Source organism: Pseudorasbora parva, chromosome 11 (assembly GCF_024679245.1).
Source record: "Pseudorasbora parva isolate DD20220531a chromosome 11, ASM2467924v1, whole genome shotgun sequence".
Classification (NCBI taxonomy): domain Eukaryota; kingdom Metazoa; phylum Chordata; class Actinopteri; order Cypriniformes; family Gobionidae; genus Pseudorasbora; species Pseudorasbora parva.
The window spans coordinates 3,800,903-3,824,037 of NC_090182.1; the positions used below are offsets into that span (position 1 = coordinate 3,800,903).

Here is a 23,135-nt window from a genome sequence, read left to right on the forward strand (position 1 = left end):
ACCAGCAGCCATATCACCCTGTAGCCCAAGACTGGTTTCCCACTGAAGCTAAGCAGGGCTGAGCCTGGTCAGTACCTGGATGGGAGACCAACTGGGAAAACCAGGTAGCTGCTGGTAGAGGTGTTAGTGAGGCCAGCAGGGGGTGCTCACCCTGTGGTCTGTGTGGGTCCTAATGCCCCAGTATAGTGATGGGGACACTATACTGACAAAGAGCACCGTCTTTCGGATGAGACGTTAAACCGAGGTCCTGACTCTCCGTGGTCATTAAAAATCCCAGGATGTCCTTCGGAAAAAGAGTACGGGTGTAACCCCGGCATCCTGGCCAAATTTGCCCATTGGCCCCTGTCCATCATGGCGTCCGAATCACCACCCTATTCTGATTGGCTTCATCATTTCGGTCTCCTCTCCACCATAAGCTGGTGTGTGGTGAGCGTTCTGGTGCAATATGGCTGCTGTCGCATCATCCAGGTGGATGCTGCACATTGGTGGTGGTTGAGGAGATTCCCCCCTTCTATGTAAAGCGCTTCGAGTGCCTTGAAAAGCGCTATATAAATCGAACAAAATTTAAAAAAACATTTTTTAAATTAAATTATGCCATTTAATGATGAATTATTCACAGGGAGTCCATTTACACTCTCCAATACATCATCAGCTCATTCATGAATGTCAAACACTGGCCATGGATGAAGGTTTACTACCAGATTAAGCCTCTGCTGAAGACAGCCGAGACGGAGAAGGAGCTGTCAGGCATGAAAGATGAACTTACTAAATGCAGATGAGTATCACCTAAGAGAAGATGGTATCACCGCTGCACACAAAATAAATTCTAGACCTGGTCCTCTCTCGGCTTTCGCTGCCTTCGCTCCTCCTTTTGTGCTCCCGTCACTCGGCAGCAAAATGAGACCGGTGTGTCGCGCAGCTGGTAGTCATTACCAATCGTCACCGGCCCACTCTCACGGTCCCTCGCCCCGCTGCTTGCCACATACCCCCATCGCCCCTCGCAGGCTGGGGGGCACTCCCGAGACTGCGCTCTACTCCCCCAACCTCTCCCGGGGGGGCCGATCACAGCGGCCGCGGCACCTGGGGGTAAGGACAGAGAGGCGAGAGAAATGGAGACGGGAGCACGAGGAGCGACAGAACGAGAGAGGGGAGAGAGGGCAAAAAGAAAGAAAGGGAAAAAATAATAAAATCTGGTCCGGTTCCCTGACACACTGCCATTCGGCCCTCCGCCCGCCGAGAGGCTCTTCCTCGCGGTGCTGTGCGATGGCACTGGACACTTGGTGGGCAGCTCGATCGTCCTCCGCTCCCTGGTGGTCGGCCGTGACTCCTCCTACTGAGGGAGCCGGCAGCGAGCCCCGCGCTCCCTGCTCCTCCCCTAACCGCCGGACGGCAGCAGGCTCCGGTTCACGGCAAGCGTGGTGACTGCTCCGCTCCCTCTCGGATGGCAGCCACCCCACCTCGACCCAGGGGCACGGCAGAGAGCTCTCTGTCCCACCTTCCTCGCTCCAGCACCACCGCCTCGGGCAGACCTCGCGGTATTCATTCATCCGCGCTGCCCGACCTCCTCAGCACCGCGATCCCCCTCAGCAGCGAGGGCTCTTCAACAGCATGTCCCTCTTTCCTCCCGGGTTTTGGCACCAGTGTAACTAAGTTCATTGATGGAAGGAAGGAGGCGGGAACCGGCGAACATTTAACAAACTTTTAATTCAAAATAAATAATAAAAACAAAAGTAAAACACGGGCAGCCCCTCACGGACGACTGCCCGCACATACACACACAACAGAACGTAAACGAAACATAACATAAATCCAGGCCTGGTCCTCTCTTGTCTTTCACTGCCTACGGCCCTCCTTTTATGCTCCAGTCACTCGGCCGCAAGACGAGACCGGTGTATCGCATAGCTGGCACTCATTATCACTTGTCACCGGCCCGCTCTCGCGGTCCCTCGCCCAGTTGCTTGTCACAATGAGGTAATTAAGTGATGATTGATTGTTAATGATGCACACCTGCTGTTAAAAAGCAGAATCACTAAAAGAAAGAGAAACACAAAAACTTAAACTGAATTCAGCCACAGTCTTAGATGAAATCAACTGAAGATAACTGACTTATTTTTACTTAGTTTTTTTATGTCACCATTATGGTGATAAGTGTTTTCTTTAGTTGGGCAGTTTGACGACTTTTTAATGTTAGTGTTTCTCTGGCTGCTGTATCTGGGTTTGCTATGGAAAGAAAACCAAGAGAAAACATGATCAGATGCTGTTGGCTGCTTGATGATCAGAATATGATCATTGTGTAGTGGTCATATGTAACAAGTCATATGTAACAATTTAGTTTGGTAGCTATGCTACAGTGACAGGTCGCTCTAAGCACCTGATATTGGAAACAGTGTCTAGGTTCGGTTACAGGAGGGTAAGAATCAAGGCACTCAAGACAAAGGCAATGAATGTAAATATGTATTTTGATTTGTGCAAAAAATATAAGCAAATGTAACACAATCACAACAACAATGAAATAAAAAATTAAAAAATGAAACAATTGTTCTCTTCAATCCCTTGTTGTTCTTTTAGATATCTTTTAAGCTCTGTTTACTATTTAAATAGCTTTCTCCTATTTACTTCTAGTATTTTTAGTTACATTTTAGTCGTTTAGTTTCTAATTTTAGTTTATAGATATTTAGATTCACTGACTTTTATAAGAGGTTTTAGTTTAATTGGTGTTTTAGTTCTTTTCACTCTTTTTAATTCCCACTCATAAAAATGATAAACCCAAATTAAAACAAAATATAAGGAAAATAAATTACATCAAATCACATTAGACAAATCAAGACAATTTAAAACAATTAAATTCTTCAAAAATATAAAAATCAAAACTCCTCAATTGAAATGTTCGTTGTCACGCAAAGTGCAAAAAATATGTTAGTGTGTACGAAGTCTCTTGATGTAGAAAGGTTGAATTGCGACAGTCAATAGTGCAAAAATGATCAATGTCAAGGAAAAGATCTGATCCCTCCGATCAGAATGTACGCAATGAAAAATGGATTCCACCTGCTTAGTAGAAGGTGCAACTGGAATCTTCTACTTGCGTTTCCCTCAAGTTACTGTGGTTCGGGTTGGGTAGGCTCGCCATCTCGATGTTAAAGGGTTCCAATCTCACTAAAAAACCTGACCTGTTCACACAAACTTAAGCATCATAAACATTTACACACTATTTCTTTTAGAACAACGCAATATATGCTTTACATTCATCAATCAACCATCCATATGTATGAAAATAGTACTGAAATACTCATTTTTCCTCTAGGCATGACATGTATAACATACCAGAATATGTCATTTTGCAACATATAACATTTAAGTGGTTAAATGGAATATTTTATCACCTTTCACATTTCTTCCGTGACTATTTCAAACTTTAAACACTTCAAAACCTTCAATAAACAAATATAACATTCAGTTTTCAGGAAAGTGAACAATATTACTTAAAAACTCGTCACATCCGGGGGTTTCATGTGCATTTACCACCCGCATTGGATTTTACAGAGGTTCTCAATCAGCGATCGTCAGAGGAAATATCAACAATCTCGTTCTAAAAATAACCCAATATAATCAAATAACAGGCCTACAACATAATATATATCATATTATTCAGATATTAGAAAGGATTATTTAGATATTTGTCTTAGATTGATCTCCTTTCTTTTTTCTCTCGCTCGCTCGCGATCAGCAATGCGTGCGCTTCTCACTGCTTCCGCGTCTCGTCTCCATGACGTCACACACGGTCGCAGTTTGAACTGAATATATCATTTCAGCATTTAGTCATTTTATTATTTATTTTATTATTATATTAAACTGCAGTGACTTTAAGCAACATTATATTTATTCTTTTTGTGGTTTGTTAGAATTATAATTATTTAGAAATTATATTATTTTTTTCCTGTTTCTCACATAGCAGGATTCTAACCTGTGTTACACATAGTATGAGCAATATATATTTTAACCTTGTTTTGTTCTAGAAAAGATCCAGCATGGTTTTAACCAGAAAAGTTGAATAAGTTTTAGGACAGTGTAAGCACTTTGAACTCCCGCAGTTTCCGTATTATATATAATTAATAACTTTAATAGATCTAAACTTACATTTTACATTAAAATACGGTTAAATTTATAGTTTTGGAAGTGAAAAAGAACAAGAATTTGTGTAATTTACAGTGAAAAACCGTAATTTGACATTCCCAGAATTCCCTGCATGACAATGCAATACTGCATTTGATGTATTTTCATTGACATAGCTGTTTCTTCTGAGCTTTTTCTAATGTACATTAGGGTTTTGTTACATTTAATGTTGTTTAATGTTTAATGCATTTTTTGTTTTGTTTTAAATCATGTGTTTTACTAAGATGGTGTTTAGTGAGTGTTTGTGTAAATAACATTGTGCACCTTCTTTATATTAGTATTATCTTCGTGAGCTTTGATTTGTCATGTGAGTCTTCTAATATAACAGATATTAATATGAAAAATATATTTTGACAGTTGTTTATAGATCACTCATTGAATCTGTGCTCACTGTCAATATCATCTCCTGGTTCAACTCTCTATCAGATAAACACAAAAATAGAATCTTAAGGATTATAAGCATGGCTGGTAAAAAATTATTGGTGAAAAACAAGTAACTGTAGTTGTAGTTGTCTGATTTCAACAATGCGGCGGTAAAAAGGAAAGCCTCTTTTATTGTGGCAGATTCTTCACATCACTCTATATAGTTAATTTCAGATACTTTCTTCTGGTATTTTTTTTTTGTGTGGATAATTCTTGTATTGTTTGTCGAGTCTTTGTCTAAGACAATTTTCTATCCCATCGGGATAGACAATAAAGCTTTTTTAATTGAATATTTCAATAGGTTGGTAATGTTACATTATTTCAGTTAATGAAATAAGGTTATTTACTGTAAATTTAACTTAAATCTGTAAAACCTAAAATGTTGCTACAGTGTTTTTTACAGTAAAGTTCTGGCGACCACAGCTGCCGTTTTTTTTACTGTAAATTTAATGGGGATTTTTTTACAGTGATCTCTTAGGTTCACCTCTTGTATTGAGCCGTTGATTCAGGGAACAGTGATTATTTAACACACACTCCACTCCAAACACCGTCTTCATTTCAAAAATACATTTAGTTTATTAAACACAGCCAAGTGCATTTCTAAATTCAGTTCATATTTCCAAGAATTTAAAATCCGAGCCACAATAAAGAAGTGCTCAGAACCTGTAACCACCATGCCACAAAATATTTCTATGCTTTTTTATTTATATATAAAAGTTGTAGTTTACTGACCCATGCTTGAGACGGTCACACCACAGGAAAATTCTGAGATTGGGCTCAAAAATGTAAAGAATCAAAAGACAAAGCAGTTTTTATAACAACAGGTCCATGTAAGAAAAAAAAGGTTAACCATTTACTGTATTTTTAATGATGACAATACTAATTATATTAATTTGTATCATATCACATCAATAACCCATTGATCTGGAAGCAGAATCAGATTTAACTGTGATTTTCTGCTGTAATAATCAGTTTAACTGGTAAGATCCTCAGAGGAGTTCTGCAGCGATTATATAAGAATGGAAAGACAGTCTCAGTGAAGGACGTCCTGAATGTGAGTAAATGTGTGTTAGTTACAGGATCAGAGAATGACACTGTTCCTCTGTCATAGTCCAGCTGAACTCTCACACGCTGAAGCTTCACTTTAACAGTAAAGACAGTTTCAGGTTGATCTGGGGATTGAGAGAAGTATTCGCTGTCCATGTAACTCACCAACCAGACATTAGACTTGAAGAAATCCAGTCCCTTCCTCTGGTTTGATGCTGTGGTTATTCCAAGAATCCAGTCTGTACGATCACCAACTTCCACATCCCAGCAGTGTGTTCCTGAGTTAAAGCCCTCAGATCCCAGGACACCTAGACACCTGTCAAACCTCTCCCGATTATCAGGAAGTGTTTTATCTTTATCACTGAACGACACACTGGTCAGATCAGACAAGAGTGTGAGACAAGGATGTGCTGTGTTTGGATCTAGAGTCAACGGAGCTGCAAAGAGAAGAACATCAGATTACAGGATGAAATATGATCAGAAATGTAATAAAACATATATAAAGACTTTATTGAAAGAGATCATAAATCCTGCTATCCTAACAATGGTCTCTCAGTTTCTTTCAGAATGGATTGAGGCTTCAGGTTTAATATCAGTATTCAATATTGTATCCTAATACACACGGGTGCACATAACTGGTACGCAGGTACGCATGCGCAACAAAAATCACAAATGCGTAGGCCCACTTGTGTTACTACACGGCTTTGCGTACTTAACCGATCTTCTCATCTAATCGTACACAACCGTACAGTCAGAGATGTCCAAAAAGCAACATACATTAAGCAGCTTTTTTTGCCATTTCAGACACCACAGAGCTAATCGGAGGCTCAACCAAGGACAGGGAGGTGCATCTGCAGCATCTTCATCTACCATGCAGGAAGCTGAAGCAGAGGACAGTGGGGGCGACAGTGAAGAGGACAGTGGTGGTGACATGGAGGAGGACAGTGGGGAAGACTGCACTTATTAACTCAATGCTACATTTGTGAGTACCAAACACCATCTCCTGGTACTCACCTGAGTAACTCACTGAAAAAGTTATGTGCACCCCTGCACACCCCTGCAAAAGTTAGCGCTTTTAAACATCTGTTCACTTAAGAACAAATCATTTCTAGTCAATGACTTAATAACCACTAACAACCTAGATTTTTTGCTTCTAAATGAAACGTGGCTAGAAGAAAACTGTAGTGCAACAGTCCTCAATGAAGCAGCCCCTCCTAACTTTACTTTTATGAGTGTTTGCAGAGCAGTTAGGAGAGGTGGAGGTGTTGCTGCTCTTTTTAAAGATTTCTATCAATGTAAGCAAGTATCATTTGGTGACTATTTGTCTCTAGAATATCTGGGTATTGTGTTAAAAGGTTCAGAGTTTGACTGTTTTGCTATTGCTGGGGATTTTAACATTCACATAGACAATATTGAATCTAGTACAACAAAAGAACTCATGACTGTTCTTAACACTTTTAATTTGACACAGCATGTAAATGGACCCACACACAATCATGGACACACCCTAGATTTACTTATCAGTAAGGGTCTAAACATTTCATCAATTGTTATTAGGGATGTGGCACTGTCTGATCATTTCTGTATTTTCTTTGATATATCAATCTCTCCTGCCATTGAAGCTAGATCTGTCTCTGTCAAAAAGAGATGCTTAAATGAGAACACTAATGTGCTGTTTATGAAGGCTTTATCTCTAACACCAAGCATATCTGCAGACTGTGTTGATTTTCTCCTTGGCTCCTTTAACTCAAAAGTAAAGAGTGTAATTGATGATATTGCTCCTCTAAAAGTCAGGAAAAAGAGTACCAAACAAAAAGCACCTTGGAGAAACTCAACAGCAATACAAATAATGAAAAGACAATGCAGAAAATCTCAACGCATGTGGCGGAAGACAAAACTTGTAGTCCATTATAACATCTATAAAGTCACCCTTCATGCTTTCAATATTGAACTAGGCAAAGCTAGACAGACCTTCTTCTCAAATATTATAAACAGAAACATAAACAACACTCACACTCTTTTTGCTACTGTCGAGAGACTAACAAACCCCCCGAGTCACACGCCTAGTGAAATGCTTTCAGACAGTAAATGCAGTGAGTTTGCTTCCTACTTCTCCGAGAAAATCAATAATATCAGAAAGGCGATCAGCACATCCTCTAGTTGCTCTGGGGTCAGTCAGATCATACCAAACACTCGGAAAATGACCATGTCAGATTTCGAAGCTATTGACTGCAAAATTTTAGAAGACACTGTACAGCATCTTAAAATATCAACCTGTGCCCTAGACACACTCCCCAGCAGATCTCCTAGAAGTGGTGAACTCCTCACTTCTCTATGGGACTTTTCCAAACTCCCTTAAAACTGCAATAGTCAAGCCTCTTCTGAAAAAGAGAAATCTGGATAACTCAATACTGAGCAACTACAGACCAATCTCAAATCTCCCCTTCATAGGCAAAATCATTGAAATAGTTGTTTTCAATCAGCTGAACAAATTCTTACGCTCGAATGGATACTTTGACAATTTTCAATCTGGTTTTCGTCCACATCACAGTACAGAGATAGCGGTCATAAAGATTATAAATGATATTCGCTTAAACACTGATACAGGCAAAACATCAATTCTGGTACAACTGGACCTCAGTACTGCATTCGACACTGTTGACCACACCATACTTCTAGACAGGCTGGAAAACTGGGTCGGGCTTTCTGGGATGGTCCTCAAATGGTTCAGGTCATACTTTGAAGGGAGAGGTTATTATGTGAGTGTAGGAGACCATAAGTCTGAGTGGACATCCATGACATGTAGAGTCCCACAAGGGTCAATTCTTGCACCACTCCTGTTTAACCTGTATATGCTGCCAGTGAGCCAAATAATGAAAAAAATCAATATTGCTTACCACAGCTATGCTGACGATACCCAGCTCTACTTAGCACTATCACCTAATGACTACAGCCCCATTGACTCCCTGTGCAAATGCATTGATGAAGTTAACAACTGGATGTGCCAAAACTATCTTCAGTTAAACAAAGACAAAACCGAAATCACTACATTTGGAAACAAAGATGAAATCAAAAAGGTGAACGCCTATCTTGAGGCTAAAGGCCTGATGACAAAAAATCAAGTCAGGAATCTTGGAGTGATTTTGGAGTCAGACCTGAGTTTCAGTAGTCATGTCAAAGCAATAACTAAATCAGCTTACTATCATCTGAAAAATATTGCAAGAAGTAGATGTTTTGTCTCCAGGCAAGACTTAGAGAAACTCGTTCATGCTTTCATCACCTGCAGGGTGGACTATTGTAATGGCCTTCTCACCGGCCTTCCCAAAAAGACCATTAGACAAATGCAGCTCATACAGAACGCTGCTGCCAGGATTGTGAGCACTACCAGAAAATATGACCATATCACACCAGTCCTCAGGTCTTTACACTGGATTCCAGTTACATCTAGGATCGATTTTAAAGTACTATTACTTGTTTATAAATCTCTCAATGACCAAGGACCTCAATACATCGCAGATATGCAGCTTAAATACAAACCCAACAGATCACTCAGATCAGCAGGATCAAGTCACTTAGAAATACCAAGAGTTCACTCAAAGCAAGGAGAGTCTGCTTTTAGCTATTATGCCAGCCACAGTTGGAACCAGCTTCCTGAACAGATCAGATGTGCTCCAACAGTAGCCACATTCAAATCCAGACTCAAAACACATCTGTTCAGCTGTGCGTTTACTGAATGAGCTCTGAGCACTGTACGTCCGACTGATTGCACCTTATCTTATCTCTTTATTCTTTTTAAAATTGTTTTAGTTTACCTTGTTCTTATCTTTGGTTATTGTTATTTTATATGTTCATTTGAGTTAAATATGATGAGTGAAAACTGGGTTTGATGGAAATAGTAAGTTTGACAATAAGGTTTGAGTATGTGTAAATCTGTGGAGGGTATGATGAGTGAGAATGGGTTTTTAACAAGAAGGTTACTGAGTAAAAATCAGGGAATAGTGATTAAAATGGATGTTATGAACGTGTTTGAGAAAGAAATGAATGAGAGGTGTTCTAATAAAGATGGTACATGTATGTAGGCTGTAAACTGAAGAATGTTTTATTTTTATCAGACCATTATTGTGGATCTGACCATTTAATTTCATTTTACCTTATTATTATTATTATTATTATTATTATTATTATTATTATTATTATTATTATTATTATTATTATTTTTAATTATTATCTTTACAACGTTTTAACTATGCTTGTTTTTAATTTTTTATTCGTCCATATGGTATTCTTTATTCTCATACATTTGTTACCACTGTTTTAATTAATTTCTATGTAAAGCACTTTGAATTGCCATTGGGTATGAAATGTGCTATACACTGTAAAAAGTGAACAGTTGGATCAACTTAAAAAAATTACTTCAATTGGTAACACCTAAACATGTTAAGTTCTCTCAACTTAAATAATTACGTTTTGTCAACTTACTTTCAATGGGTCAATCACACTTATATTAATTGAGTTCATTGAGTTAATTGAGAAAATTGAGTTCATTCAACGTAATTTCATTTCATTCCTACTTAAATGTATTAGTTTTTCCCACAGTTGGATCAACTTAAAAAAATTACTTCAATTGGTAACACCTAAACATGTTAAGTTCTCTCAACTTAAATTATTCCATTTGATCAATCACACTTATATTGAGTTCATTCAACCCTATCATTTACATTAGTCTAACTGAATTTCATTCCATTCCAAATTAAATGTTTTAGTTTTTCCTACAGTTGGATTAACTTAAAAAAAATACTTCGAGTGGTAACACCTAAACATGTTAAGTTCTCTCAACTTAAATTATCCCATTTTATCAATCACACTTATATTAATTGAGTTCATTCAACCCTATCATTTACATTAGTCTAACTGAATTTCATTCCATTCCAACTTAAATGTTTTAGTTTTTCCTACAGTTGGATAAACTTTAAAAAATTACTCCAATTGGTAACACCTAAACATTTTAAGTTCTCTCAACTTAAATTATTCCATTTTATCAATCACACTTATATTAATTGAGTTCATTCAACCCTATCATTTACATTAGTCTAACTGAATTGCATTCCATTCCAACTTAAATGTTTTAGTTTTTCCTACAGTTGGATAAACTTTAAAAAATTACTTCAATTGGTAACACCTAAACATGTTAAGTTCTCTCAACTTAAATTACTACATTTTATCAATCACACTTATATTAATTGAGTTCATTCAACCCTATCATTTACATTAGTCTAACTGAATTTCATTCCATTCCAACTTAAATGTTTTAGTTTTTCCTACAGTTGGATAAACTTTAAAAAATTACTCCAATTGGTAACACCTAAACATGTTAAGTTCTCTCAACTTAAATTATCCCATTTTATCAATCACACTTATATTAATTGAGTTCATTCAACCCTATCATTTACATTAGTCTAACTGAATTTCATTCCATTCCAACTTAAATGTTTTAGTTTTTCCTACAGTTGGATCAACTTAAAAAAAAATACATCAATTGGTAACCCTTAAAAAAGTAAGTTTTCTCAACTTAAATAACTACATTCTATCCACTTAATTTCAATCACACAAGACTCAAATAGCTTTAGAAATATTTATTAACAATTCATTTTATTAAATTTAATTTCCCTTTTTTACAAACTTTGAGAAATCATTACAAACTGTTCATATTTGTTGTGCAAATGAAACTTCCTGACACACTTAACATCCATTTCATTAACAGTCTTTTTGAAAAGTTGTCATTGCCTTTCAGGATTATGCTAAAAACTGAGCCACTAATCTATCTTTAAAAATAAATATAAACAGTGGTTATGCGAATAAATTAGCTACATAAATAAAAAGGGATACTTCACAAAAGGGAAAGTTCACCAACAAATGGTTCAAGTTGTTCCAAACCTGTATTTGTTTCTTCCTTCTGCTGAACACATAGGATGATGTGTTGAAGAATGTTGGTAACCAGACAGCTGACGGTACCCATTGACCTCCATAGCAGGAAAAAAAAATACTCTGGAAGTCAATGGGTACCGTCAACTGTCTGGTTACCAACATTCTTAAACACATCTTTTGTGTTCAGCAGAAGAAAGAAACTCATACATGTTTGGAACAACATGAACCATTTTTGGATGAACTATATCCCTTTAATATATTCTATGGAACCATTTCTACCGAGTGTATTGTGATAAGTGCTTTAGAATAGCTTACAGGCAATGCTATAAACCATGTTAAAAAATCGAATTAAAAAATAAACAGATCATGGAAAATGTTTAACAGCAATGGGTGATTACCCTTTCACCAATCAACTACAGATTCAAACATACAACTAGATACTAGACAAACATATGAAACAAATGGATAATCTTACAAACATAAGAAAACAAATTAAACTAAACTAGAGACATTCTTTCAAACACAGACTAGACATAAGCACATTCAAACATTACTTCAAGTTCACTGTAGTCTACTGAAAAGACTGCTTGACATCTTGTGCTAATGAAGCTGTAAGAGCACTTTCTGGAATGCCGTGAATATAAGCTCACCCAGCTCACCCTCGCAATCATCTTGTAGGTTATCCTAAAGTAGTGCACATAAAAATAAATTTAAAAAACATTAAAAAAAAAAAAAAAACATTTTGCTACCACAAATGTAACATTTTCTGAAAAATAAATCAAAATAGAATGTGGTCTTTCAACTCACAAGGTATTCCTTGATAAGGTCTTGATTTCCCCCCAGGAAAAGGATGAGCCGGCGTTCTGACATGGAATCCGGAAGCTCTGTGCTGAGTTTACTACATGAACAGCATAGGAGACTGCAAAGAAGAAAAGAAACTGTTGAATAAAGTCATTATTTTATTAAAATAAACATTTAGTTCACTTCAGAATTCAATTTCCTGATAATTTAGTCACCCCAAGATGTTCATGTCTTTTTTTTTTTTTGTCGAAAAGAAATTAAGGTTTTTGAGGAAAACATTCCAGGATTTTTCTCGATATAGTGGACTTCAATGGTTACCAATGGGTTAAAGGTCAAAATTGCAGTTTCAGTGCAGCTTCAAAGAGCTCTACACGATCCTTGACGGGGAATAAAGGTCTAATTGAGCCAAACCATCGGTATACGTTTTAACCACAAATGCTTGTTTTGCACTAGCTCTGTGTCTTCTCACATTATGTTATAGCACTGTAAAGGTCATGCGTGACATAGGTGGAAGTACCGATCCAGTGTTTGCGAAACGGTAGTGCAAAGACTAAGTCAAATCCCGTCACCTAAAAAAAGAGGGTAAAACATCGCAAATTTCTTTAAAAGACAGATTGTTTCGTTAGATAAGACCCTTATTCCTTGTCTGGGAGCCATTTGAAGCTGCACTGACACTGCAGTTTGGATCGTCAACCTGTTGATCCCAGTGAAGTCCACTATATGGAGAAAAATTTGGCATGCTTTTAAAAAAAAAACTTTAATTTCCTTTCGGCTGAAGTTACAAAGTTACAAAGACAAAGATCTTGGATGACATGGGGGTGAGTAAATTATCAAGAAATTAATTCTAAAGTGTACTCTTTAAAAATGCATCTGAATCAGTCATTGCTGGCATTTATAATTTAGTCCGATAATAAAACATGCGTCAACAAATCATTTATTAGCTTTATACCCTAATACATTTAATCATTCTTGATTAAAGGGATAGTTTTGTTAAATTTACAGGCCATCCAAGATGCATAAAAGGTGACTTTTTTCTTCATTATATCAGTAAAGATTTTTTTTAGCTGAAACCGCATTCCTCTGTGATTCATATAAATGCAAGTCAATGGCTACCGTCACTTTGAGAGTAAAAACAAAATAAAAAAAACATGTGAAAAAAAAAAAAAAAACATGCAGACAAAAAAAAAAAATAATACCCGGGGCTACTGACATCACATCGAGTCTTATAAAGTGAAACGATCAGTCTATGCAAGAAACTGAGCATTATTAACATGCAACATTGCCATGAACGTACTTAGGACTGTTTGCTGAGGCTGTTGATTACAGGTAATAATAGATTCAGTTTCCTGCATAGGCCGATCATTTTGCTTTATAAAACCTCAAAGAATCGCCAGGACCCACAGGTATTATTTTTGGTTTGCCTGTATGCTTTTTTTTTTTTTTTTTTTTTTTGACTTGCATTATATCAACATGGACCACATTTTCAGCTAAAAAAACCAACAACAACATATTTACTGTTCTACTGAAAGAAAGAAAAAAGTCACCTACATATTTTGGATAGGCTGAGGGTGGGTAAATTAACAGCATTTTTTATTTTAGGACTGAACTATCCCTTTTAAATTGTCCGTTTTGTTTGTGTGGTGATGACATTTCAAATTTCTATGCTATAAACAAGTATTTAGCAATTAAATGTTACTGAGACTAAAATAAGATTGTGCAGTTTATATTAATGTAACACACAGACGTACCAGTTACAAGATTTTAAAAATTGCAGCAGTCTTCTCACGGGTTGCTCCTCCTTTTGAATGGATTACTCTGATTAGTTGATTCATGTACACGTCCAACTGGGCCAGGAACGTGTCTTCCAGTGGAACAGCCATAAGCCTATAGAACTCTGAATTGATCTAAAATCAGAAAGAAAGAAAAAAAAACAGTCAACAACAGTCAAACTGATTATATCAATTCATAAAAGGTATTTAGCCAGTAAAACCAGAATTTAAATTATTTTTTCAATACCTTGTAATGTCTGAAAAGCACAGGCCACCTCGCCTTGAAATCCCTGACACTGGCCTCCTGCATCACTACCTCCTTCTATCTATGAGCAAACGAAAGAGACATTTTGTTCATGACAACCTTTTAATTTTTCCTTTTTTTTCAGCCTCTGTTAAAAGTTCAAGTCTGTGGCTGCTTAAGCTTTCAGCAAGTTAACAGACACCTCTACACACACCTGTCAATAGTCAATAATGTTAGATAACACAAGATGGAATTTACTCATACATATCCAACATTAGTAATTCATATCATCAACTATATAAGAAATGATAAATTACTTACCATGTAATATTATAGCAAAGTGTCATCAGTTGTCAAACATTAAGACTTTCGGTTCTAAGAGGAGAAAAAGTAATTGTCAACAATTGTAGTTTGTAAGTGATTGTAAGTGAAAAAATGGTTTCCTACAGGTCAAGGAAGTTAATTAATTAGATGTGGAAATACTAATATTTCTACTAAAAAACCCTGAAAATTTGTCTGGATGTAACACCATGAGGTAGGCAAATGAACGGCGCTAGTGTTAGGCACAATGACGTTCATCACAGGCTGAATCAGAAATCGCCTCCTATACCCTCAAATAGGCCATTATTTGAAATGACAGTCCTTTGTAGTGGTGTCCGAAACCATAGTGGACGTTACTGACTGAGTGCACTCATTTAATTCCACATTGCACCGCAATAACCAGTGTAAGTTACAGCCGGTGTCACAAACGGATGTCCGACTTCACATCATAATTTTGCCCGAAAAAGTCACGTTTTAAAGACAGATAAAAGAACAGACAAACATTACTTTAAAAGCAAACTCAATATTATACTGCAGGAATTCAAATTCGAGCATTTTGTCCCGCTCTGCGAGCACTTCCTGCCCACAGCATTTCCACTAACGTTAACGTTAACTTTATCTCGCGCGGCACAGACGGTTAAGGAGGCATCAATTAAAAAATATATATTTCATACACATACTCCCAAGATCCAAACTGAACACATTTATATAAGACAAACGAGTAACTTAAGTTACAACATATTGTTACATAGAACATACTCAGAAACGCTATATCGCAAACGTACGTTCAAAAGTTCGGTTAATTTAGATTTCATTAGAATTTATGTTCACAGACAACATCAATTAACTCAAAAACAACTAAAACACACGTCCACAAGGTACATTTTCGAGTATAGTAATTAAAACAAACTTCCAACCTACCTTTTTCATCCGAGTCCCGAGAGAGAAAAAAATGGCGGCCGAACAGAACATTTTCCAATTTTCAGACAGGCTCGTGCGTCATGACGTCAGAAAAAAACGTCTGACGCGGGTGTCCTTAAAGGGAAATCTTACTTTGGGTGAAAGTGACATTTTAAAGGGAAATCATACTTTGGGTGAAAGTGAGATTTTGAATCTATCTGAATTTCTATGCGTTCAAGTTGAAAGAGTGTACAATTATACTTTGAGTGAAAGTGAGATTTTGAATCTATCTGAATTTCTATGTGTTTAAGTTGAAAAAGTGTACAATAATCCATTACAATTAGGAAAGCAGAAATACCAAGTAAATAGACTCAAATAGTTGTAGTAATCCAACTTTCACCCAGGTTCACTTTTTACAGTGTACAAATAAACTTGCCTTGCCTTGCCTTGCCTTGCCCTGCTAATACATAAGCAGAGACCATGAGGAACAGACTTCTGTAGTCATTATGAGTTCACTGTATGATCAGATGATCTTCTGGAATACAGTTCAGATTCACTCAGAAACTCGAGTGATTATTAAATATATTTCTATCAGATGTTAATGTTGTGTGTGTTTCTATCTGAAGGATGTTTTGCGCTGGTGTCAGATCTGCTGAGACTCACTGTGTTGGACAGTTTCCAGCATCTTCTTCCAGACTCTGGACCGCAGGTTACCCAGATAACGGGACACATCAATCAAAGCTCCAGAACTCATCCGTGGATCCGGCTGTGAGATCTGGACTCTGGAGGAACATTCAGGAGTCAGAACTGCAGTGAATTTGAGTTCAGATCCACTGAGAGAAGAGATACGAGCAGCTCACTCACCTTTCCATTGAGGCGTTAAAGTTCTGCAAAATATAGAGTTTGAAAACATGTTAATATCTTATCAAACACTCTCATTGTCAGTGAGTCTCAAGTTGTTTTATGCTCAAAGAATGAAACCAGATTGATTGGTCACCTTTAGAAACGAGACGTCATTGGTTTTCATCATCTCCTCCATGTCTCTGATTGTGTGTGAAAGAGCTGCGATGTGTGTGTTCATCTCCTCCAGCTTCTCCTTCATCCTCTGCTTCTTCTGCTCCTCTTCCTCCCTCAGTGCAGTGATTGTAGCTTCTTCTTCGTCTCTGAGAAACTGATGAAGCTTCTCAAACTCTTCTTTAATCTGACGCTCTGTGTGCTCAGCTCGAGACTGAAATCACATCACATTCACTTCAGTCAGCTCTGTGTGAACACACACTCCACTAATGTCAATAATAAACTGTGTGTGAATGTTGAGTGTTAAACTCTTTACACATCCTCACCTCGATGTGTTGGATTGTTTTATTACATTTTCCTTTCATTTCTTCTCCATGTTTGAGCTTGTTTTGTAAGGATGTCAGCGCTGTATTAAATTCCTCCTACAGGTTAAGATGAAAATCTGTGAAATTTATGAAGCTATACACTCTTAGAAGAAAAGGTTCTATCAGCACTACGTATTTGGAACCCTTAAAAGGTTATATATAGAAGTATAGTTGAGTATACTCCAAAGACCCTTTTATGCTAAAAGAACGGCAAGAAAGAACCCTTTTGGCACTTAAAAAGGGTTCTATATAGAACACTGCAAAAAAAGGCATTTCTTATCTTATCAAAAACTCTTAAGTAATTTTTTCCCCAAAATAAGACAATTACTTTTGCTTGTCTAAAAAATACTTCTTGTTTTAAGAATGTTTAAATGTTAGATGAAGTAAGAAAAGCATTTTTTGCAGTGAACCTTTTAGGCGTTCCAACTACGATAGCCCCGATAGAACCTTTTCTTCTAAGAGTGTAAGAGGTTTAAACATTGTGTCTGGATGTTTTTATTGTTATGCAAATGATGAACATCCAGAAATCATGTTTTCACCAAACAAATGTGGTTTTTGCAATGGCCAATTCTTAATTATTATCTCCATGCAGTTGTAAATTTGTGGTTGTACAAATGCAAATAAAGGAAGTGAAAGTACACTATATTGCCAAAAGTTTAGGGACGTGTGCCTTTACATGCACAGGAACTTTAATGACATCCCATTCTTAATCCGTAGGGTTTAATTAAAAGGGTTAAACCCTTTACAACTCTAACAGCTCCAGCTCTTCTGGGAAGGCTTTCCTCAAGGTTTAGGAGTGTGTTTATGGGGATTTTTGCCCATTCTTCTAGAAGCTCATTTGTGAGGTCAGGCACTGATGTTGGACGAGAAGGCCTGGCTCTCAATCTCCGCTCTAATTCATCCCAAAGCTGTTCTATTGGGTTGAGCTCAGGACTCTGTGCAGGCCAGTCAAGTTCCTCCACACCAAACTCCTCATCCATGTCTTTATGGACCGACGCTTTGTGCACTGGAGCGCAGTCATGTTGGGACAGGAAGGGGCCGTCCCCAAACTCTTCCCATGAAGTTGGGAGCATGAAAATGTCTGAAATGTCTTTATATACTGAACTATTAAAAGTTCATTTCATTGGATCTGAGGGGCCAACCCCTGAAAAAAACTTTTGGGTTTGTCTTGTAATAAATCACATATTATTATTGAAAGAAATATTAATAACCCATAACATATCTATTTTTTCAAAACATTTTTATGCCAATGCTGTTACATTCAAGATATGAACATCAGAGCAGTTGAAGCTTAGTGGAGAATTGTATATCAGTAGTAAGTCTTTAGTCTGAGCAAAAGTAAATAGGCTCATAGTCTATTGTACACATAAATAGTACTGTGTGTTTATCACTGTATTTAGCATGAAATGAGAGACATTTGTCTTACCTTGTAAGGTGAAACCACTTCATTAATGGGTCTGAATTTATGATTGTCATGTTGTTTTGAGTCTCTGCACACTAAACACACAGGCTGTTTGTCCTCCAGACAGAAGAGTTTGAGTTTCTCACTGTGTAAACTGCAGTTCTCCTCAGACTCTGATGAACGCCTCTCATTTCTCTGCTTTATCAATGAATCACACAAGTTTTTTAACTCTAGATTAACTGGTGGACGAGCTTTTGAGGAACTTCTCCTGCAGACGGGACACTTCTGAGTTTTTCTAGCTTTCCAGAACTGTTGTAGACACTCTTTACAAATACTGTGACTACAGGACAGAAAAACAGGAACCTTGAAGATTTCAAGGCAAACAGGACAAGAAAGCTCTTCAGCAGATTTTGAATCCATTCCCTCGTCTTGTAAAAGATCCAATAATCTACAATTTACTTTAACTTTCTAAACTTTGGTTTGAAAAGTAAATAACCATTACAATCAAAATCTAATTCAGAAATATTCAATTATCCTAATATAATGTGTCCTCCTCCGTTCCTCTCAACACTGACTCGTTTCAGCTTTCAGTAAAAACGAAAGGAAATAATGTGACTAGTCACTTCCTGATCACGGTTTTGGAAGATGGGGGAGTTTCTGGCGTTACATAAACCACTAAAACTAGTCACAAATTATTCTTTTTTTTTTCAACTGTTCATAACTTTAGGTCAGTTACATAGAAATGTACATTGGCATAAATTGATCCCCCCCCCCCCCCCCCCGCCGCAAAACCCCCCAAACAAACAAAACAAAACAAAAAACTCCCTGATGAACTGCTAGTGTCGCATACCATAAGACTCTCATCCTTCAGCTGTAGTGCTCATGATCTCCACTAGGGGGCTCTCCTCCAGACTCTTGCAGGTGCTATCTTATCATGGACTACATTGCATACATTAACTACATTACACTGCCTGGACTCATTATACTTTCATTTATTTAGCTGTCTCATTACCTTGTTAACTCTGCCTATGCTTTTAACAGCTGTGTCCCAAAATGAAGGGCACGCACTTCGAAGGCCGTATTTGAAGTGCGATTGCGTGACAGCGGCACTACAAAGGCTGTCCCAGTGTGATGGCTGCATCTCTGAAGGCCGCATTTGAAGTGCGATTGTGTCACAGCGGCACTACGAAGGCTGTCCCAATGTGAAGTCTGCACCTCTGAAGGCCGCATTTGAAGTGCGATTGGGTCACAGTGGCACTACAAAGGCTGTCCAAATTTGAATGCTGCACCATGAAGGCCGCATTTGAAGTGCAATTGCATCACAGCAGCACTACGAAGGCTGTCCCAATGTGAAGGCTGCACCCTGAAGGCCGCATCTGAAGTGCGATTGCATCACAGCGACACTACGAAGGCTACTGCAATTCGAGAGCAACTCGAACAATTGGGCTGGACCAGGCGCGATTACCCCTAACTTGAGCATCTCACAAATCTCATCCTCAATGGCCTGTCTCCGAGCCTCTGGGACCTGATAGGGCCGCTGCCTCATGATGACTCCTGGTCGTGTACGGATGTCGTGCTGGATTATGTTGGTCTGCCCGGGACGGGTGGAGAGCACATCAGAGAACTGACAGACCAGATGGTTCAGCTCCATCTTCTGGGCAGCTGCCAGATAGTCGCCAATGTCTACAACCAGGGGATCGACGGAGGCCAACACAGTTGACGGGACCGACCCGCTCCCCGACGGTGAAAGGGCCTTGCCAGGTCGCGAGGAACTTGCACGCGGAGGTGGGGACCAGCACCAGGACTTTGTTCCCTGGTTGAAAGTCTCGGGGCTGCGCCGCCCGGTCATACCGTTGCTGCTGGGACTGCTTACGCCTTGGTAAGATGCTCCCGGACCAATGGCATGACCCTTTCGATCCGCTCACGCATTTCCCTGATGTGTTCGATAGCGGAGTGGAGAGGTGCCGGCTGCTACTGTTCCCAGGCTTCACGGGCCACATCAAGGAGGCCCCTCGGCTGACGTCCAAAGAGCAACTCGAAAGGGGTGAATCCCGTGGATGCTTGCGGGACATTGAAAACTCCAAACAGAACGTAGGGGAGCATCAAGTCCCAGTCCCTTTTGTCTTCTGCTGCCACACACCTGAGCATCTGTTTCAGGGTTTGATTAAAGCGTTCTACGAGGCCGTCCATCTGCGGATGGTAGACCATGGTGCGGAGCTGTTTTACCTGCAGCAGCCGGCAGAGGTCAGCCATCAGCCGGAACATGAAGGGGGTCCCTTGGTCCATCAGTATCTCCGCTGGGATGCCAACTCGGGTGCAGAGTAGGAAAAGCTTGTGGGAGATGTTTTCGGCCGTTGCTTTCCGCAGGGGAACTGCCTCTGGACACAGAGTGGTGTAGTCGACTATCACCAGCATGTGTTCGTGTCCTCGGGCAGATTTAGGCAACGGCCCCACCAGGTCCATTCCGATTCGCTTGAAAAGTACCCCGATGATGGGAAGCGGAATGTGTGGGCTGGGGGGAGGAGCTCTTGGTACGGTTTGTTGGCAGGTCAGACAGGCTTGACAGAACCGCATTTACATTTACATTTAATCATTTAGCAGACGCTTTTATCCAAAGCGACTTACAAAAAAGGAGAGCAATAGAAGCAACGAAACAAACAAGGCCAACAACCTGTAAGAGCTGTAAGAAGTCTCAGTTAATTAGCACAGTACACCGTTTTTTTTTTTTTTTTGGACAAACAAACAAAAATTACTCGATTGTTAAGTGCTATTCTTTATTGGTCAGGTGCAATTGGAAGAGATGTGTCTTAAGATGTTTTTTAAAAATGGCTACAGACTCGGCAGCACGAATTGAGATCGGCAGGTCGTTCCACCAGGTGGGAACGGTCCAGGAAAATGTCCGTGAGAGCGATTTTATGCCTCTTTGCGATGGAACCACGAGGCGTTGCTCACTCGCAGAAGGCAAGCTTCTGGAGGGTGTGTAAGTCTGAACAAGCGAGTTTAGGTAAACTGGTGCAGAGTCCGTGGTTGTTTTGTAGGCGAGAACTAGTGCCTTGAATTTGATGCGAGCAGCCATTGGCAACCAGTGCAGTCTGATGAAGAGAGGTGTAACATGAGCTCTTTTCAGCTCATTAAAGACCACTCTCGCCGCTGCATTCTGGATCAGCTGCAAGGGTTTGATAGTGCATGCTGGACGCCCAGCTAGAAGAGCATTACAATAGTCCAGTCTGGAGAGAACAAGAACTTGAACCACGAGTTGTTCAGCCTGTTCTGATAGGAAGGGTATAATTTTTCTAATGTTGTATAAAGCAAATCTGCAGGACCGGGCTGTTGCAGTGATGTGGTCAGTGAAGTTTAACTGGTCATCAATCACAACTCCAAGGTTCCTGGCTGTCCTGGATAGAGTTATGGTTGATGAACCAAGCTGAATGGAGAAATTTTGATGAAGTGCTGGGTTGGTTGAGAAAACAAGTAATTCTGTCTTTGCAAGATTGAGTTGAAGGTGATGCTCCTTCATCCAGTCAGAAATGTCTGTCAGACAGGCAGCGATACGAACACTGACTGTAGGATCATCTGGTTGAAATGAGAAGTAGAGTTGAGTGTCATCAGCATAGCAGTGATAGGAGAAGCCGTGTTTTTGAATGACAGAGCCTAATGATGACATGTAGATGGAGAAGAGAAGTGGTCCAAGCACTGAGCCCTGGGGAACCCCAGTAGCTAGATGATGTGACTTAGACACTTCACCTCTCCATGACACCCTGTAGGACCTACCAGAGAGGTAAGACCTGAACCACTGGAGAGCAGTTCCTGAGATCCCCGTCTTCTTAAGTGTTGACAGGAGGATCTGGTGGTTAACTGTGTCAAAAGCAGCAGACAGATCCAGCAGGATGAGCACTGAGGATTTGGAAGCTGCTTTTGCCAGTCTCAGTGCCTCAGTTACCGAGAGCAAGGCAGTTTCAGTCGAATGGCCGCTTTTGAAGCCGGATTGGTTGTTGTCCAGGAGGTTGTTCTGTTCAAGAAACACAGAGAGTTCATTGAACACAACTCGCTCAAGTGTCTTTGCAATGAAAGGCAGAAGGGATACCGGTCTGTAGTTTCCTAAAAGTGCTGGATTCAGAGAGGGTTTCTTAAGCAGTGGGGTTACCCGAGCCTGCTTAAATGCTGTGGGAAAGGTTCCTGTGTGAAGAGAAGTGTTGACAATGTGAGTGAGTGCAGGAGTGATTGAAGAAGAAATGGCCTGAAGGAGGTGAGTGGGTACAGGATCAAGAGGACAGCTAGTAGGGTGATTGGAAAGGATGAGTTTAGAAATATCTGCCTCGGAGAGCGGAGAGAAGGATGGAAGCATGTTCGTGTTAGTTGTTGAGAAGTGCATGTCAGATTGTGGTGAGGAGAACTGGTTGCTGATGAGAGATGTTTTGTTTGTGAAAAATGATGCAAAGTCATCAGCTGTAAGAGTTGATGAAGGAGGGAGAGGGGGAGGACAAAGGAGAGAGGAGAATGTTTCAAAGAGTGTGCGAGAGTCAGAGCAATTGTTGATTTTGTTGTGGTAGTATGTTGTTTTAGCAGTGGAGACATTTGTAGAGAAAGAAGAGAGAAGAGACTGATACAAGGTAAGGTCAGTATAGTTTTTAGATTTCCGCCATTTCCTCTCTGCCGCCCTGAGTCCAGAGCGATGGTCACGATGTCTGAACATCAGATAGCCAGGGGGCAGATGGGGTGGGGTGGTATGGTCTTCCACTTCACATCTCCATCCT

At 39.3% G+C, this 23,135-nt stretch overlaps 1 protein-coding gene, 1 long non-coding RNA gene and 1 pseudogene across 2 annotated transcripts; 1 reads left to right on the top strand and 2 right to left on the bottom strand.

Annotated features, from left to right (window-relative positions):
• On the top strand, nucleotides 1-117 carry LOC137093343 (5S ribosomal RNA; annotated as a pseudogene).
• A 5,418-nt stretch (nucleotides 118-5,535) lies between these two features.
• Nucleotides 5,536-18,801, bottom strand: LOC137093083 (nuclear factor 7, ovary-like). The gene is made up of 6 exons (XM_067457804.1): nucleotides 18,406-18,801; nucleotides 16,941-17,036; nucleotides 16,598-16,828; nucleotides 16,465-16,487; nucleotides 16,264-16,382; nucleotides 5,536-6,077 (listed from the first exon to the last, which is right to left on the bottom strand). Exons 1-6 carry the CDS (start codon nucleotides 18,799-18,801, stop codon nucleotides 5,536-5,538), a joined length of 1,407 nt encoding a protein of 468 aa, XP_067313905.1.
• LOC137092548 (uncharacterized) lies at nucleotides 11,727-16,129 on the bottom strand. Its single transcript, XR_010908309.1, has 6 exons — nucleotides 15,622-16,129; nucleotides 14,701-14,754; nucleotides 14,383-14,461; nucleotides 14,115-14,270; nucleotides 12,373-12,484; nucleotides 11,727-12,249 (listed from the first exon to the last, which is right to left on the bottom strand). It is a non-coding gene; the product is annotated as an uncharacterized lncRNA (long non-coding RNA).
• Nucleotides 18,802-23,135: the final 4,334 nt, after the last annotated feature.